This window comes from Nyctibius grandis, chromosome 1 (assembly GCF_013368605.1).
Source record: "Nyctibius grandis isolate bNycGra1 chromosome 1, bNycGra1.pri, whole genome shotgun sequence".
NCBI lineage: Eukaryota > Metazoa > Chordata > Aves > Nyctibiiformes > Nyctibiidae > Nyctibius > Nyctibius grandis.
Window position 1 is genome coordinate 36,332,476 of NC_090658.1, and position 18,845 is coordinate 36,351,320.

At 39.2% G+C, this 18,845-nt stretch overlaps 1 protein-coding gene across 6 annotated transcripts in view; it reads right to left on the reverse strand.

Moving 5' to 3' along the window:
- Nucleotides 1-18,845, reverse strand: part of LTBP1 (latent transforming growth factor beta binding protein 1) — a 156,746-nt gene that overhangs the window by 24,298 nt on the left and 113,603 nt on the right. For all 6 annotated transcript variants that reach the window (XM_068414396.1, XM_068414406.1, XM_068414387.1 and 3 more), the window contains 3 exons: nt 11,118-11,243; nt 8,710-8,853; nt 1,263-1,445 (listed from right to left, as the gene is read on the reverse strand). In XM_068414396.1, coding sequence (XP_068270497.1) covers nt 1,263-1,445; nt 8,710-8,853; nt 11,118-11,243 — 453 coding nt within the window. The remainder of the gene's footprint in view (nt 1-1,262; nt 1,446-8,709; nt 8,854-11,117; nt 11,244-18,845) is intronic.

An 18,845-nucleotide genomic window follows, 5' to 3' on the forward strand; every position in this document is an offset into this window, starting at 1 on the left:
ACATGTTACACACATATGTGTTTTAGGGTATTTTGAGAAATCTGAGGCAACGTTTTTCCTTTTTCACATCTATCAGGCAATCATGCACTCCTTCAGCTATTAGGGGACGTTAATGCTACAGCCTGACTTTCCCCTGCTCTCAGTTTGCAGAGCTAGCTTTGAAAAACCTAGCTATGGTACCCACAGCATCACAGAGCTCCATGCAAACTCATTTCTCTTGCTCCTTGGCAGGAGAACATAGTCCTTACTGGGTTTCATGGTGCACTGCAGTTATAACAATACCAGTAGCCAAATTATCTTAATTAAAGCTAGCGTGGGCCTCTCCAAGCTATACTGCAAGCTGCAAACTAGACATACGCCAACTGAGATACAAACCCGTGTCCACATTCTTCAGTCCTTATACAGGAAAACACTAATTGACTGCAACAGGAGAACATGGTGTGGATTACAGAGGGAAATTATTTAAAGTGTCTTGGAGACTATACAGAATCAAATAAACCTATCCAAGCAGAGAGGCTCTTTTTGTAACATATTTCATTTCAGTTTCACTGATTCTGAAGTATAGTTAAAACAGGAATTAAACATGATGATACATTTGTGTGAAAAGTAATCTTTAGTGTTTAATCTCAAAAAGTTTACACATGTTCTCTCTTATGTGATTTCTTCCAGCTGGATCCTGAATTTCAGCCATCACTGTTTATGTTTCAAGTACTGTTTTCAATATTTGTGACAAATATCATATGGCTATGTTTTTCTAATTTAATATTCAGAGGTTAAACAACGGTCTGCAGACAACATGATTAAATGAATTGTTCAGTAAGTAGCAAAATGTAAAACTACTGTCATAATATACACGAGTAGTGCTGTAGAAACAACATCGCAAGAATAGCTGCAGACTCAAAACCACTAATGCTTACCTTTGTTTTCCAGCTTGTGGGAAAAATCTAACATGTTACCGTAGCATCTGGAAAAAGCTTCTGTGAGAATCCATCTTTGTTTAAAATCAGTTGGAGATAATGCTGTTCAGTAACAGGCTCTTTTTATCCCTAGGGTAACTGCAGTGAAGCCAATGGAGTTACACCAGGTATGAATTACTCCTATTAACTTTTCCTCCGTGGAAGTCTCCCATGGATAAGTCATGACTAAATACTACAGAATATAGGATCTAATGGGCAAGCCTTCTCTGCAGGCAAAGCACGCTACTGTTAACGTAAACACAATGCTTCAAAAGTTTGCAAAGGGACAGAAGGGCCTCCTCTTACCAGTTCCAAAGACAGGGCATGGGAAGATTTCACAGTTATCACCCCAGCCAGCACCCAAGGTACAGCAGCATTCTTGTTTGGTTACATTGGACGTAAGCACATTGTCACAGAAATTAGCATCGTTCAGATTGTAGTAGCACTCCTTCTTCCCATCTTCATGTTGATCAGCCTCTATTGGTAATTCTAAAGGCAAAAAGAGAACATAAACCACATAAGATGACATGTGAAATGAATCAGTTTTACAGAACCAGAAAAGCCACAGTACCTCAATTTCACCACAGTGAAGAGAAGCACTGTCAAGCAGGGAAGAAAATGGTTAAGTACAAATTTTGGTTTAACTTTTTTGTTCTTAGGAAGAATGATAGAAGTTGATAACCTTCCTTGGACTTTTTCAGACCTTTTCTCCAACTTGGCCACAAAGGGCTTCTTCACATTTGCACTTCTTTAATTTTTAAGCAATGCATGAACTACTTTTTCTCGTGCTCAGCTGTCTAACTACCATGCCCAATTACTGACATGGTGCTTTTCACGTATGAATCTGGAAGCTCTTCACAGACATGAGCAAACATTACATCATTTTACAGATAAAGGAGCTAAGGCACAAACTGAAAAGGCCTGATTTTCAAAAGACTGAACATTTCCAGCCCCTTTTTAATTTCACTGGGGAAAAAAAGCATGTTCCGCACTTGAATAAGGCCCTTTATGATTTTTGCAAAAGTAACTGACTGACTCCATGGTAAACAGAGGAATATAATGCAGATGTCAAGTTAACTGACTCTGTGCTTTACTTTTAAATAGCCTTTACTTTTAAATAGGCATCCAGCCAAGAAGTCAGATTTTCTGCCTTTAGCAGTTGAGTGGGTCCTCTCACAATATTTATAAGGGATGGAGGCAAAATAGTCTCTCCCATAGATCCAATAAAAAACCCTATTAACAGTCAAAGGCCTTTCTAAAGCAAGGGACTCCTAAAGTACACCAAGAAGCGAGTTTGAAAAGAAATAACTAGTTAGAGCTTCTATGTTTGCAGAACTCTGTCTATCTAACCTTGCACTTTCACAAAAATTCTCAGCAAGAGCTCAGAAGTGGGAACGATCACATAAAATTGTTATTCGCACTTGAGCAATATGAAGAACTTTTCACAGGCCAGCCCCAAAGAAACCGAGTTCTAAAATTACAGAAGCTCACATTTATTAATCAAATCCAAAACTTTGTTCAGGAACTTAAGACAGATAAATCTTGAGGTGACTAGTTTATTTCCTTTTTATCTTGGGAAATTCTTTATGCTTAGCACTTAACAAATGTTTAATTCGCAAAAACCTACTAAGAAGTATTGCATGTTGGCTGATTTTCCATTGTTTGAGATTTCATTCATTTCTATTCAGGCTCTCACACAATATGCCACACATGAGACATTTCTCAAGTAACGCATATACCCAGGTGGGAATCAAAACCTTATTTTATACCTGAGTGACAGTGCATTTCAAAATGCTGGAAGATTAGTAAGACCCAAAGAGCTGTGGTGTATAAACTACCTTTGTTTGCCTTGCAGTTCTTCTCAAGAAAGAGCTTAAGGCTGGCCCACTTACAAGTATTAGTATACCTGGGAGAGCCAAGTTCAATTGACCACCTCATCTATCTGCCTCAGTTTGTCTCTTGGAGGCCAAGCTTAGCCTCTTTATGCCAGTTATAGGATGGATTTTCTTCTAATCCCATCCACTTAAAAAATAATGGCTGTGAGGTGGGAGCTTGAAGCTAGCGATTGTCCAAAAAATGCTGAAGGAATTAAATGAACTCCAGCTCTTGTTACCTCAAGCCTGTTGTTATCCCTGCCCACCCACACTTCCCCAAGCAGACGGGTCAAGGCAACTTTACTGAGGATGCAAATACGAGATGTGTTTTGAGAAAAGCAGGTTTAAAAATGCCAGTATGGATTGTCTATTATTGCACTTCAATAGTATGACCATATGTAATAGTTCTTTCGGCTTCTCATTCCAAACAGACAATTGAATTTATTTCTATCTTCCTCAGAAAAGCGACTGTTTCTGTTTTGGGAGGTTGAGGGGCTGGCAGACACCTCTCCGACTTTAGTACAATGTTGCCACCTACAAGGCAAATTTTCCTTTGCGGTTTCACCAATATAACTAAGTTGTACATTAAAGGAAACACCCAGCTGAGTGCTTATTTCATCTTCATTAGTTTAGCCTGTGGTCTCCCCTCATCAGATAATGTAGTTTTGCGGTATCAGCTGCTATACAATAGGAACTATGTTAAGACTATCACGTGTTACAGAAATGCAACTGAACTAAACTTGTTATTCCAAGGTGAGAGTGCAGTACTTTAGCCACCAAATTATACATTTTCCTTGGCCATCTGCCATCTGTCTAACCAAATCAGAGCCAAATCTTCAACAGGAGAAAAAGCATGGCAGTTTTCACACTGTTTACCAGAGAAAGAACACCAGGAGCTGCCCTGGGAGGAAGGGGAGACAGTCTCATCATGTCATTGTTTATTCCCATTTTACATATGATGCGTTGGTTTCTCCTCCCATTATCTGTTCAGCAGCTTAAAAGTCTATTGTTTACACAGCTGTGACTGAGGGTTAGTCAAGCAGGCGTCATGAATGTTTGGAAAGCAAATGAGACACAAATCTTTTTTTTTTTTTTTTTTAACCAAGACCAGTCTGTGTCTACAAGCTTATAATTTCTCTCATACATTATTAACCATTTAGTAAACAGGTTGTTTTTGAAGTGGTTTCACTAGGTATGTTGACAAAATATGGTAGGAAATGGATACTTTATTTTTTTGTAGCATCGTTTCAGGCTTTTTGTTGTTAGAAAATGTAAAATATCTCTCTACCTAAGGCACGCTGGTAAAGCAATATAGTTTTATCAGGTCATTGATATGACTGTTTTATTAGCAGCCTACAAGAGAGATTCTGTGTAGTTGCTGCTAGATTGAACTCTGAGTATTTATCAGAAATAGATTTATATACCTTAGTGTAACCTTGATCGAACAATGTGCTTCAGCATGTGTCTGATGCAAAAATGTGCGTTAGTAATGCAGGATTCAGTGGATAATCAGGATATTAGCATATGCTTAGAATTCATCATACACTCAAAAATTTGCCTAAATAGTGGCCTGTTAGCATCTGTGATCTGAAAAAAAACAAAATATATAGAACTGATGGGATCTTAAATACTGCAGCAGTGTACTGATGCCTCTTATTCACAGGTGGAATCAATAAGGTGATTACTAAAGTGAAAAATCATCCTTACAAGTTCATGACTTCTAAAACCTCAGCAAAGACTCCGGTGACTGAGCAAACAGCTTGAGTAACACACTTTCAGAACCTGATTTTCAAAAAGACAGGAAAATGGATGGGTATGTGCCTATCGTCAGGGTGTACTTGTTTAGATTTCTCAGTTGGATCCACATGTGGCAAGCTGCAACGCCTAACGTGTGTGTGTGCAGTGTATATGCAAATATGTGCATATGTACAATTCAGGAGTTAGTGTAAGTGATGCACATTTAAAAATGATATCTAAGACTATGTTCATAGACGACTGAACTTCAGATCACTATTTACCTTAGAAAACCATGCACATATTACCATAAAAAACCACAAATATGAAGAGTTACCTTTAAAGTCTTAACATTTAGAAAGCCCTTAAAGTTCAGGAAATCTAGAATTTGTATTCAGGCACCAAATGTCTAGCCTTGAGGAAGCTTTTGGATCAGATTTATAAACTGTTACTTGGCAGCCTCAACTTTTTGTGCTGGTGGTTGGTTAGATGCAGGGGCATTTTGTTTTAATACAGATCAGTCCAGGAGGGACTCATGTTTGGACACCAAAACTGTGATTTTTACTTATAAATCATAGTAAATACTGTTAAACATCTTGCCATAAATAACTGATCACATTTCATGTAACCAGGAGAAAGCAACGTCTAAATTAGCTATAGGTACCTAAGTGGGCCCTGGTACCTTAGTGGAGTTCTCTCACTGGAATTCTTTTTATTGGCTGAGCTGTAACCCAAGCTCGTGATCTTACTGACCTTATGTATATAAGCCAGATTCCTGCCGATATGCTTATGTTTGCACACACACTTTTGTTTGCAATTCTCATTTTAATTCATATCTATTATAATCCTCAAATACATACAATCCTTTATAGCTTCTGGATTCAATGTAATGAGATATATCAGTAATATATTAGTATATATTAGTAATTTAGATGCATACTAGAACATGCACTTTTTCTTATGTAGAGACAATTAAAACCATGTTAATACAGATTATTACTCAAACTGCATTCAGCTTGGTACTTGCTAGAAATTAGTCATAAATGGCTTTATATATCTTGTTAAAAGAATAAATGAGAAGACTAACTCAAACCAGGCATTTTTTTCTCTCTTAGGTACAAACATGTATAACAGCAAAGTTTTATCTAATACAAAAGAGAGTTCTTTCCTCTTTTATCTTTCCTTCCTTCTGAAGCATTTGCTATATTTTGTGAAAGGCAGGACAGAGAGGAGGGGAATAAGAAAATCAAACCTTGCACAACTACTTTTTTTTGGTTCGTTACTGGAACGTGACAATATGGGCTAGAATTACTGACACATGCACTGAGAGGATTGTTTCAGGATAGAGCTAACAACAGATAAATTTCCAACCAAGTGAAATCTAAATTAAAGGAAGTCTCGAGAGCCCCAATGGCAAGTAAAGTGTGAACACGCAGCATTCCACAAAGCTAACAGCCTTTAACAGCATGCAAAAAAGTTCCCAAATTAAAGTAACATATGAAAAATCTTCACCTGTTTGCACTTAATACGAGGTGGACAAACATTTTTTTATGCACAAAAATACAAAATGAGAAATAAGCAAAAGCTGAGTAAACTACACTGAACTATAGATATCTGCAACAGGATAATGCAGATTCAATTCTTCCTTTCTGAAAATAGGCATGATGCAAGCTAATGCTGACAGATGATGTCCACATGCACCGTAGGAGCTCTCAAAGCATGACGCCTGACTTGAGTACATGGCTTGTCAAAGCCAGAGGATGTGTGGCTATTCTGTCGCTCTTTGCAGGGAGATGGCATGCTATTCCTATGTGATCATGCTGCAGCTGGTCTCAGGGGAGGCTGAAGTACTCATTGTTGGGCAAACCAACATTGCTGTTATTTGCTCATCCTGCAGTGAGCACATGGGCCTTATGTCACTTACAAATGGGGAGGAAAAGACTGGTTTTGTTCCCTCTTCTGTTCACAGCTGCACAAGGGCCACCCATTGGTTCCCCGAACGAAACTGGAACAAGCTAAGTGAGCAGATGTAGAAGAATAAAGTGTGTATTGTCAGCTCCTGAAATGTCAAATCCAGAGGTACATGGGGCAGTGTTACCACTTCACCGATCAGTCTCTGAGGTCTTGAGAAACAGAAGCCAACAGATAAGAGAAAAAAAAAAAACCAGCAAGGCTGCAGGATGTACAGGAAAGCAAGAATCCTTTTTAAGAAGAACTAACACAGTACTTTCTCCTCCTTCTGCTTTGGAAGAAAAGTAAGAGAATAAATACTAAGGTCTCTGTTCCTAGTACTGCCACTTTTCCTTATTCTAGTTCAAGAGCATATGGTGTAAAGTACATCTCACTGGGTCCTAATTTGCATGCCTTCTGCTCTCCTATGTGAGATCTTCCTCCTTGACGACCTTACCAAAGAGACAAAAGGCAAAGCACATGTTTTGTTAGGGCCTGATGAAGGCTGGAGGGGAAGGAAGAATGGCTTCTTTCCAAACTGACCACAGTAAAGCCACATTCACCAGAGACAACAAAACGGAGTTAGTACTGACAGTAGCGTATTCACCTGTTGATAGTACTATCAGCCACACTGGGTTTTTCATACCCTCACTCCCCACAGTAACATTTGGGCATGTCCTTGAATGCTCCTTGGACGTGGCTTCTTTTTACATGGGCTCAGGTCCTCTGCTAATTTCTTTAGCTTTAGTTTTGTTTCGAAAAGTAGCTGAATTCTCCCAAGTACTACTACCTCCTCACAGTACCAAAATGAAGATGGCATTAGCATCCCCTGCAAATCTTGATAATCTAATTTAAACACTCTTCTTCCATAAATTCATGGAAGAATTTTAAATGCTTCTACTTCAGTTATCATCAGTGGGTATTTAAGCTCATCTGCTTCATGGTGGAAAGGTACTGCAGTATTTTTCCTTGCAAACAGGAATGGAGGCAGTACCCCTGGGCATTGCCCTGCTGCCTCAGCCATCATATTTTTTTCATTCCTCTTTCATAAAACAAGTTCCTCTAAGTCTGAATCGCTCTCACAGGATTTTGCAAAGGTTTCAGTTTGTCAATCTGCTGTTAATGATATTTCACAGGCAACTTCTTGAGTGCTGCTGAGTGCTACATTCAGTGATCTGAATACTTGTTGCAAATTAGTTCACAGCTATTTCAACCTTGTTTACAAGTCTGAAAGACCATGAGTGATAGGAGAAAAGAGCCACAGCCTTGTAAGCTGTAGAGTCTCCATCCTGGCACTAGAGCCAGTTATTCTAAAGCTTTCCGGAAGCCAGATCAGCCTGCAGAGTACGAACAAAATAACAAAAATACCAAGATTTGCATTCTGGAGGGGGAAAAAAAGCTGTGCAAGTAAATCCCTTCATTTCTTGTACTCTGTTGCTCCTTATTGTGGGCTTGTTCCTTTCTCCAAACCAGATCAGTGTAGAAACGTGGAGGAGGCAACTTTTAAGAGTTCTAACCTCATTTTTAATGAGCGTATTTCCAGTAGTATTTGCAACACCCAAAACACCTGATAACAAAAGCTCACAAATCCAGTTCAATGGACTACTAGGAAAAACAGGACAAAACATGGAGTAAAACAGGCAAGGGCACTCAAAAAGGCACTCAGAGAGACTGACAACAATTCAGCGTTTTGGTTTTTTGCTTTCCCAGCTACCTTTTCTGAGGACTTATGTTAGTAGTAGATAACGCTAAGAGGATACTGCTATACACTTTGTTCTTAACGATATGCTCCCATAAACATTGTCCAAGCATCCTAGTGGATGTTTGTAAAAATGTGAACAAAAAATAAAATCACTCAGGCCATAGACCTGATTCCATATCACATTTCATTGTTACAGTACAGCAAACAAGAGATTGCTTACTCTTCACTGCTGAAACTATTCATTATTACTGCCAAGTCTGTTGATTTATAAAATTTAGAAGGTGTTTCTGCTATATTTTCACCGCTAATGATTCACTGATAACATATTCCATCCTAGAAACACCTCTTCTCATGCACAAACTTTCAAGAAGACAGTTTTAAATTTTTCTGTTATAGTTAAAGCAACAGCAGCATTTAAACCAACTTTACCTTCCATTGGTTACATATGCAGTGGAAATAATGCCAAGCATGCAAAAATCCACTGGCATTTTACCTGGTGAGGTACGGAAACGACACTGTCCGGTCATTGGATCATACTCCTGGTTTTCATCAGAGCACAGGCACAGGAAAGAACCATCAACATTTTCACAGAGAGCTTCGCCACATACTCCACTCAGCATTTCACATTCATTCACATCTGGGGAAAAAATCCAAACCATAAATCAATTCAGACCCATTACTGACAGTTTGCTCTTTTATCTGCTGTATCTGTGCCAATATTGTCTGCCAGATTACGGATGTGATCTCTGGGGAAGGATTAAAAACTCACTAATACCTAAGTGGATTCATAAACAAGTAGTCAGTCCTTTGAAATAAAGGCCCCTGAAAGCCACAGTACAGTTTACAGACTATTGGTGCTGATTAGGTGCTGCTTGTAGACCAGAACACTGGCTTGCTTTTTTTTTTCAGGCTTTTTTTTGGGGTTTCTTTCTCATTTTTAAATACTCGCTTTTCTTTGTACCCTTTTCTTGGGAGTTGAGATTCAGGCTAATTTAATTTGTTTTCTTCCTTTATTATCGAACTTCCACTGAACTCAAGGAGCAAAATGAGCAGGTTTTGGTGTGATTCAGACTGCATTATGAAAAGAGAATTCCCTTTTCTCCTCAAAATCCCATTTTCCTCATGAACATCCACTGAATAGTGAACTCCCCAGCCCCACCACCACCACGTGCCTCTCGTATGCACGGCCTTACAGGTGGCTCTGAAACTCACAAGGGTTATGCCCAGGTCACCCAGGGAGCCCCTGCTGAACACTGCAAATTTTCTCTCCCCAAAAAACCTCACATGTTTTTAACTTGGATTCCATATACCTGCTAACTAGTCTACCCTGACATGCTTTTTTGATCGATGGGAGAGTTATCTGCTGTTTAAACAAGGGTCACCAAATACTGTCAGGATCACTTAACTTTATTCTCTTTTCAGTTGCTAAAGTTTACGTTTGAAAATCTACTTTGTCTACTAATGACAGAATCTGAAAATTATAATGGGTGTATCACAATTCAGAAATTTCTGTAAGTGAGTGTGGTCTAAAGCATAACTTGTGAGGCAATGTTTTATCCTTTTTACCTCTTATCCAGCAAGAACGAAAATCTAGTCATATGACTGAATGTTGATTTTTGTGTATTTTTATATAAATATGCATTTTAACTTATGGTTTGCTCAGCACTTTTAAAATGTGCTTAGATTTTTCTTTATCTTTTTGCTGGATTCCTGCTATAAGGAATAAGTCTTCTTTGGGGAACGTTGCCTAGCTGGTAACTAGAGACTTACCTTTTCATAAAATTGTTTTGGTAGATAACTGGCATCAAAATTTATAAGAGTATTTTATATTCCGTAGTGCATCCAAGAAAAAAAACTAAGGCATTATTTTATAGTGCAGAATCACTTCACTGGCAACTCAAAATTAAATTTAGTTTCACATCAACTTTTGCTTTCCCTTTTTCTTTCTTTGCTTCATTTGTTTTCATCCATGAAAAGTCACTGTATGCAAAAATATACATTGGTATGTTGCAAGCTAAGTGCCAAATGGCATAAAGAATTTTGTAATAAAACTATTTAATATATTAGAAAACACACACAAACACTTCTGTAAAACTTCTAACTCCTTCTCTCTGTTCAGTATTCCAATTAGGTCTCTGTTCCTGGTAAAGGTGTTTCATCCTGAGCCTGGCTTAAAGAAATTGCTTAATGAATACCTTTCCTTGATCTGGTATTAATTTTATATTAGAAACTTGTGCTGCCTCAGATGGTTCCCAAGTTCAACCAGCACTATTAACAACAGATCTGGAAACCTATTACTCACAAGAGAAACGTGCAGTATTTACACATCTGCAAAAATCTCACATCTTTTCATGGTGATAGGTGTCTTTCCTGGAGCTTGAAGCCAATGTTAAAATCTGTTCAAATATGATGTGCCTAGGGAGGTGTGCCATCTAACTCAGACTGGCTGTACCACATGCCAGACGTTATTTCCTGTAGGGGGTAGTACAGAGTTCTGGTTATTCAGCTAAGAGACTAAACAGATGTTGCATTTAAATAGGTTAAAGTATTAAATTCAATCTATTATGATTTATATTTGTGAATGGTCCCGACATGCAGAAGTAGTGGGTTTTCTTGGGTTTTTTTAAAGAGATAAAATGAGTGATTCAGCTTATTTGCTGTTGATTTCCATTCAATCTTAATAACAGGTTCTTATTAAACGGATACGTAGTTGAGTTTCCATCTGGCACAAAGTTCAGTGAGTAAAGCACAGCTCAACCTTATTTTACTAGTAAGTGGTACAACTTCAACAAAAAATGATGGAAAATAAAAAAGTTCTTGTGAAGAAATGCATCTTGCTCACATGCTGCTTTTTGCTCACTAGAACCTTGCAGGAATGACTACTTGCACCTAAGAACTCACCCGTACACCCTTGCCCATCCTGCGCATCCTGATACCCTTGGTAACAGAGGCAGCGGTAGGAACCATCCATATTTTCACAGAACCCGTGACTGCCACATATTGTGCCATTCGCACATTCATCAACATCTGCAAGGAAGAATTTTAACATCAGACAGGCCGTGTGACATTCAAAGGCAGACATCCATGAAGAGTGCAGAAAAACAACAGACAGGCCATTTTTGCAAACAGATGCAGCGATGTCCCTCTGTACGTTAGGAAAAAAAACCGCAAAGGACAAGACACAAAAATTTAATGTAAGCACACATACAATTTAAGAAATTGTTTCAGTGCTAACTTCACAGGAAATATGTCAGACAACGGTTTTGGTCAACTGTCTCCCATCTGTTTCCCCAAACCTGCCAATCATGGCACGATGCTACATACCACAAAGTAAGACAGTTTAAATATGACCATCTCTCTGACTGACTTACAGATTCTGCCAGTGTAGCACTATACAGTCAACAACATGTGTGAAACTGAACCTACTGTGCCTACAAGAAGAGTTCAAGGGTATAGTTGCACCCATTGTGCAGAAGTGCTGCACAGATCTCATTCTGGCTCTCAGCACAGAAGAGAATTTCATGGTGTATGTGTAAGTGGTAAATATCTGTGGACTGAGCCTTCTGGCTTTAATCCTGTAGGTTTACACATGTGAATAATCTTACTCAGGTAGGCAAAGTAATTACAATGCCTTCATGCTTTCTGTACTGGCCCTTTCATTCGTAGTTCCCATTTGTGGTTTGCTGGCCTTACAACTAAGAGTCACTTGCATGAGTAAGTCTGTTCTTTGACTCAGCTGCCCATCAAACTACAATGAAGCAGAGCTGCTTGTGGCAGAATGTGGTTTATTTTTGTAAGTGTATTACAAGTGCTAGGAATGTATTATTTTTATCTTCACTCAAAGTAAGACGTAAACCCAAGGCCCTGACCATCTGCGGTCATTAAAGATGTCATGGTGTGTTTCTCAGGAGAAAGAACATTAACTGAAACTGGGAACCTGCCAGGATACTAGGATTAGTACCTTCTGCCTTCTAAATTCCTCTGCAGTTTGAAGCAGATTACTATATTTCTTTCCTAGAAACCATTATGACTGTTAAGGAAGGTTGCTGTCCACTTGGAATTACTTTCTGTACTGTGCCTCAGGTGTGATAACATTTTAAATGGTGAACAGAGTGATTTGCTTTTGATTTATCTGGGTACTAGCTACTATCATTAATTCTGCACATTAGAGTAGACCTTCATGTGATGGAGCCTACCGTCATTCTGTCTCCAGTGAAGGCCTTAGGCACTCACCGAACTAAAGAGATGGTGGGACTGAATCCTGAATTGCCACAGAGAGAGGGCTTGTTGGAATAGGTGAGCAGCACTGCTGCTTGGTGTCTTTCTGAAAGGAGAGAGTAGGGCTTAAACATAGTCCTGTCTACTTCTCCAGCTCTTCACAGCTGTGTCAAACAAGGGCCTAGAAATCAGCAAAGATGTACCTCGTTCTTCTCCTGACAGTGCTCACAGAGCAAGGACATTTTTACTTTTAAATTGTGTCTTATGCTTATCTGAAAGGGATTTCTCGGTCTTTGAACTATGTGGTCACAGCTCCCCAAGCTCTCCAAATTTTAGCAGCACGTCATTACCAGTCACACAGGTTAGCTGTTGTGCTGCCCTCTTGCTCCCCAAGTGCTCAAAATTCATCCACACATGCTTCTGTCTGCCTCAGGGAAAGGCTTTTTTTGGGGTCTTGAAAACCAGCTTTTCCTATGTGCTGTGGTTGGGGTTTGAACAGGTTTAGAGTTGCATATAGATTTTTATGGCCAGAAGAGACAATTTCTGTACCAATGAACTAAACTGTGGAATTTTAACATCTTTTTCAGAAAGGCATCTAATTTCACTTTAGGATGTTTAAGTGACAGAAAACTCACCTCTTCTCCTACTGAACTGATCCACTGTTAACAACCTTCAGCTAAAATATAAAATTTGTGCAAAAACGGTATGTACTACATACACCAAAATCTAAGAGACACATATGACTATAATTGATAATTATTAAAAAAAAGCACTTGCAGATGGAACTGGCAGAGTAATTTATTTGGTTTGTTGATTTTGTCAATAAAGGTTTTAATGGTCTTTATATCTTGATTTATATTAAACAAAGGAAAAATATTGAAGGAATTTATCTTAGAAAGGGTTATTTGTATTTGGCAAAGAATACAATAGCTAGTATGCTTATTCTCAAGTAATTGAATATGAAAATTTGGGTGGTTTCTGCACACTGAACTTATTGAAATCTACCACAAACCCTCCCTAGTAGAATTAATTCGGCAACAAGAGTAAGCAACCTATCTGTATTAAAGACACTGTCAAAGGTGAAAGGTCAAGTATTACCTTTGATACCCTTTCCTTCTCCAGTCACCATAATGACAGAACTATAAAAAGATGCATATGTAGTCACCAGGAGGAAGAAGATACAAATTCTTTATGGTTGTGTTTTCCTGGTCCCTCCCTCTTGTTGCTGTGCACTATACCTGCATAACTCAGTGCTTGTCAGGCCACACGTGAAATACTGTGTTCAGTTTTGGTCCCCGCTATGCAAACAAGATGTGGACAGGCTGGAGAGGGTACAGAGAAGGGCCACAAAGATGATCAAAGGACTGGGAAGCCTGTCACATGAGGAAAGGCTGAGAGAACTGTTTGTTCAGCCTTGAGAAAAGAAGGCTTAGGGGAGACCTTATCACCATGTTCCAGTATTTAAAGGGTGGCTACAAAGAAGATGGAGACTCCCTTTTTACAAGGAGTCACACGGAAAAGACGAGGGGTAATGGGTACAAGTTAATCCCGGGGAGATTCCGATTGGACAAAAGAGGAAAATTTTTCACAGTGAGAACAATCAGCCACTGGAATAATCTCCCCAGAGAAGTGGTGGATTCCCCAACATTGGACACTTTTAAGATTCAGCTGGACAGGGTGCTGGGCCATCTTGTCTAGACGGCGCTTTTGCCAAGGAAGGTTGGACCAGATGGTCCTTGAGGTCCCTTCCAACCTGGTATTCTATGATTCTATGAGCATATCTTATTTTAATATTTAGTCTTTTGTGATCATCAATTTTGCATATCTGGTCAAAAAATCTGAATATTCTATCTCTTATTCAGAAAACCCTGTTAAGAAAAGTTAAGAAAAGGAATTCAAAATGAGTAAACAAAGGCGGATTGACAGACAGGAATTTAAGACAACAGACAATAAAGCAGTGTTTATATTTTCAGTGGCCAAGTATAGTTTAATAACCAAAGTTCCTGAGCCACAAGACAGTTACTCTGTTAAAAGCCTAGACAGAAGAAACTACATCTGGGGATTTCAGAATTACCTAAATTACAGTATTGCTCTTACTTAATAGCTAAATGTTACAGGAAGCAGATAGGGCAACGGATCACGCAAGCAGGTTCTCTAAAGGTAAACTAAGGTCATTGACTAAACAGCTGCAGAAACAAAATTTGTGTTTGTAGCAAGTGTCCTAATTTAGTGTATAATAAAGCCACAGAAGACAGTTTTGTTTTTAAAAAGTACACAGTCTGAACATGACTGGATCTTTCAGTGTATGGGAAATTACAGAGAAGGTCCAAGCACCAAATATTTTCCCTTGTCTAGACAGCTCACTCAAAGGACTCCTGTTTTACAGCCGGAAAGGGCATTTGTTTCTTTAATCACCCTGTAAAGCATGAGGCTTGTAATCAGTGATTCTCTTACTATATGGAGACAAAGCAAGGGGAAAACCTAAATATGCAACGCATATATCCTACGTCTATACAGTGACTAAAGCAGTTCTCTGTAATTACAACCTGTTTTAGAATCCATGACTCAGTGCTGCCTGCTTTAATCAAAACTCCTTTGATCTAACATCATCAGGATCTAAAGAAAGGCAAAACACGCGTGTGCTCAAGTGAACTCCTATTCAGCTCAACGCCGTGTTCCTGTTTTCTGCCAACCTAGATAAGACGACGGCATACTTAACCTCGTGTGATATTTAAATCTCACTGAAATCTACTTACATGGCAAAGTTTCTGGAAGCAGAACTGCTTCCTAGGACAGATCTGTACAGTGCTTAGGGGAACAGAGCTCCGATTCTGACACTTCCAGTGCTACCCATAACACTCATACATAAAAATCACTGCTATGAGAAAATGAGAAAAAAGAATATTTGAATAAAGACTTTGGCCATCTAGAGGCAATAAGGCTCGATGGTCATTCCAACATTGCGATGATGTGGGTAAGAAAGATATTCTTGTTTCTCTCTTTGTCTTCTTACTTCCCCAGACAGCATCCAGAGAAGAAGTAGCTGGTGCCCTAAAACATCTCTATCTGCAAATGTGAGAGGGCTGGTGAAGTCTGTGATGACTCACGGTGAAACAAGAGGGTAGCTCACGGGGGCACACTCTGGAGATGCATACTTGAATGTTTGGCAGAAGCCAATCTTCTTATTTCAGTATTTAACCAGAGATTTGGGGAAGCTGTGAAGTTGTCTACTGCATAAAATTTACTCCATGTAACAGATAATACTCTGCCTCAAAAGGAGTCCTAGATTTACCATACCCTTTTCCTAAAGCTGCCTCATCTTCCCTATATATGGGCAGAATTATGGTTGTGATGTGCAGTCACAGCAAACATCTACTCTCTTAAAATGTCTTTGGTGGCAGAGGTAACAGTTATGCACTGTTCACAGCTCTGCTCTTTGTTTCCCTGGTTTTCAGAATTCTTAGGTATGCAGTCACCTTAAACAATGGACAACGTAGCATCTTTGTGTAGAGATTTGTAATTATTCTTTGATCACAGAATAATCAGTGGATGCTCCGTGCAAGCGTCTAAATTCAGTGGAGAAGGAAAGAACAGGATACAAGACAGTAAGCGAGGGGAAAAGAAGAAGAGGTCAGTGAGCTCTGGTGGGATGTGTAAGTGTTTTTGGAGTGCCTGTTGAGGCAGACAGTGAAGCTCGGGGCTTGGAGCAGAGGGAGGGAAAAGTGAGGGAACCACTGAGAGACATATGGGATTGGACATGGAGACAGAAGAGGCGCTTAGGGCAGAGTATTGACTTAAGCATCAGAGAACCTCTAACTTGAGTTTTTGCCAACACAGTTGACTAGCAGCCAACTGGGTAAAATGCTGCCTTTACAGGAACCCCAGAGAGCTTGACAGGGAGCTAGGGAGAGCTCCGAGAGCCTCCCATTCAGAGAGCCTGGCACAGCCAAATTGCTGAGCCTGGGGCCAGGCGGCAGTGGAATGTCACTGCTACAACAAAAGTTTGTCTACACCTTGGAAGAAGACACAGTCTCCACAGCTGTTTACTTTGGCCAATGGCCATAAAAATTCCATACCAGAACTGAACCACACGGGGTTCTTAAACGTTTTATGTTGTTGTTGTTTCTAACTTTTCAACAAAATGAGTCAAACTCGCACAAAACCAGTCTGGGGATACGGAAAATCTGCTCCCCAGGTACAGAAAGGCGTCTGAATCCAACAAAATTTCCTCAGGTTCTTTTGCTGATGGTATAAACAGCTATCCTCACTCACTTAACTAGAAGTAAATTCACAGAGGCACCTAGTGTAAAGAACAGTAGCTCCTGCGGCTGAAAGCCACGTTCTTTCTCAGTACCTGGAATGTCACACGTTCCTTTTGTTTCATCATGCCTTTTCGTATGAAGACGACACCACTACAAATATTAACACTGACGCCATCAGCACTCCCTTCAAATGAGTTTTTTCAGCTCTAGAATTGTTTTTATTAAAATGACACAATGGAGAAACTAATTGTGGTAGAAAAGGAGTGCTGCTGCTTCAGAAGACTAGAAGTACCCTTGCTTTGCCAAGTTATTAAAATACTTTTCCAAGTGCTGAATATAAAGTCTGATCTGTATTCCATACACACTACCAATTACTTGTGAAGCACGCTCAACTGGTTTTGTACTTGTTGTTTTATTCTTCATTAAAAAGTTCCAAAACTACTCACAATCCTGGAAATAAGATCTTGTGATTTCATCTTTTTCTATTTAGCAAAAGTTTGGCTTTTTTGTTCTAAGGGAGATTAACTTTGTACTACTTCATCATATGCGATGGTAACCTGTCCCTGGGAACTGTGTTGCTTTATTAACTGTCAGAGATCCAGGCAGACGGGCTCATTGTTTCTGGTTCATCCCCTAAAATTAGATGCCACCGACTTTTTTTTTTTTAAAGTTGTGTTTCTATTCAGTTCTGCCTTTTTTAATTTCTGAGAGTTTGATTTCACAAGGTTAATAAGTGTTCTTCCAACTTTGGTTTGTAATAAAGTGTTTGGTTTCTACTAAGAGCAGGCTGCATTCTTCTCTGACCACTTTTTTTTTCCAGCTATGCTCAACAGTGAGGCAAAACACCTGCTGCTACTTTTCTTGCAGAGAAATTGAAGATATTTAACCATATCCTTCCTAAACACTGGGCGAAATATATACATGCTGCCAAAAAAGTCCGTGAACATGCTTTGGAATTAACCCCATTACTTGAAATCACAAAATACCACGTTGTCCATCAATCACTGGAGTTATTCAGATTCGTTCTCTCTAGCCTACTTGACCAGGCTTTTGTCTTGGCAGTAAGAGAATGTTTCTTTCAACTTATGCCATGATTACAAAATAAAGTAAATGTTTAGAGAGGAAAAAGCACCAAAAATATGACAGGTTTTTTTTTAGTTATCAATAATAATTAAAACACAAATAGTGTGTTTGATGTCATACTGTATCTAAATATACAGCACTTACTCCCTTACATCAGCATAATAGTATTCTTGCCAGTAGTGTATTTCATTTCATTAGATATTATATTACTAACTATATGGCAGGTTATATGCCAGCTCGAGTAATAATGCTGTAATGCTGTTTTTCCTCTGGTAAAAGTAGGGAGAGTAAACACAACAGTCAGACAGATTTTCGATACACCTCCTCCACTGAAGGAAGAACCTTTTCACTACCCCAAAGTGAACTATGAGAAGAGCTGGCCCATGAATACCCATCACATACGGATTTACTAGCCTATAATTTGGGAGAGACAACAGCTTGCTTACTTCTTGGATGCTTGAGATCCACTACCCATAGGTTTTAACACCAAGCTATCATCTGCTCAGTGCTTCTCCTGCATGCGTCCTGCCGAACTACCACCATATAATTTTTTCCCCTTCTGAACTTTTCCCACAAAGCTTCTTGTCTCGAACAGTCCTCTCATCCATAAGAACAGCCATTCTTCATCCAGTTAGGGGAATTTTTGTTTTCTGTCACATCTCTGACTACACAAAGCCACACAGCTCCTTGGTATCATTGAGCACAAGTCTCCTATTTAAAAATTCAGTGCAGGAGAGCAGCATCACTAGCAAGTGTGTGCATTCCATTAGCAACAGGATATATTCTCATGCTATAACCAAATGAAAACCCTAGTTACACCTAAATTCTATGCTCCCAGTTGATTTTCTCACCAGTATTATTACTGGAGCAGCTTTTACAACCTTATATGAAAAATACCTGTATAAGCATACCTGCATACACTCAGAAAGAACAAGCTGCCTTTAGCACTGTAAAGATCTAATTACTGCTATTTACTCCATTTCTGCCATTTCAAAATGCCTGAGGTTCTATCATAGATAGCATTTTACTACAGTTTCTCACTGGAGTTACTTCTGTTGTATGGATG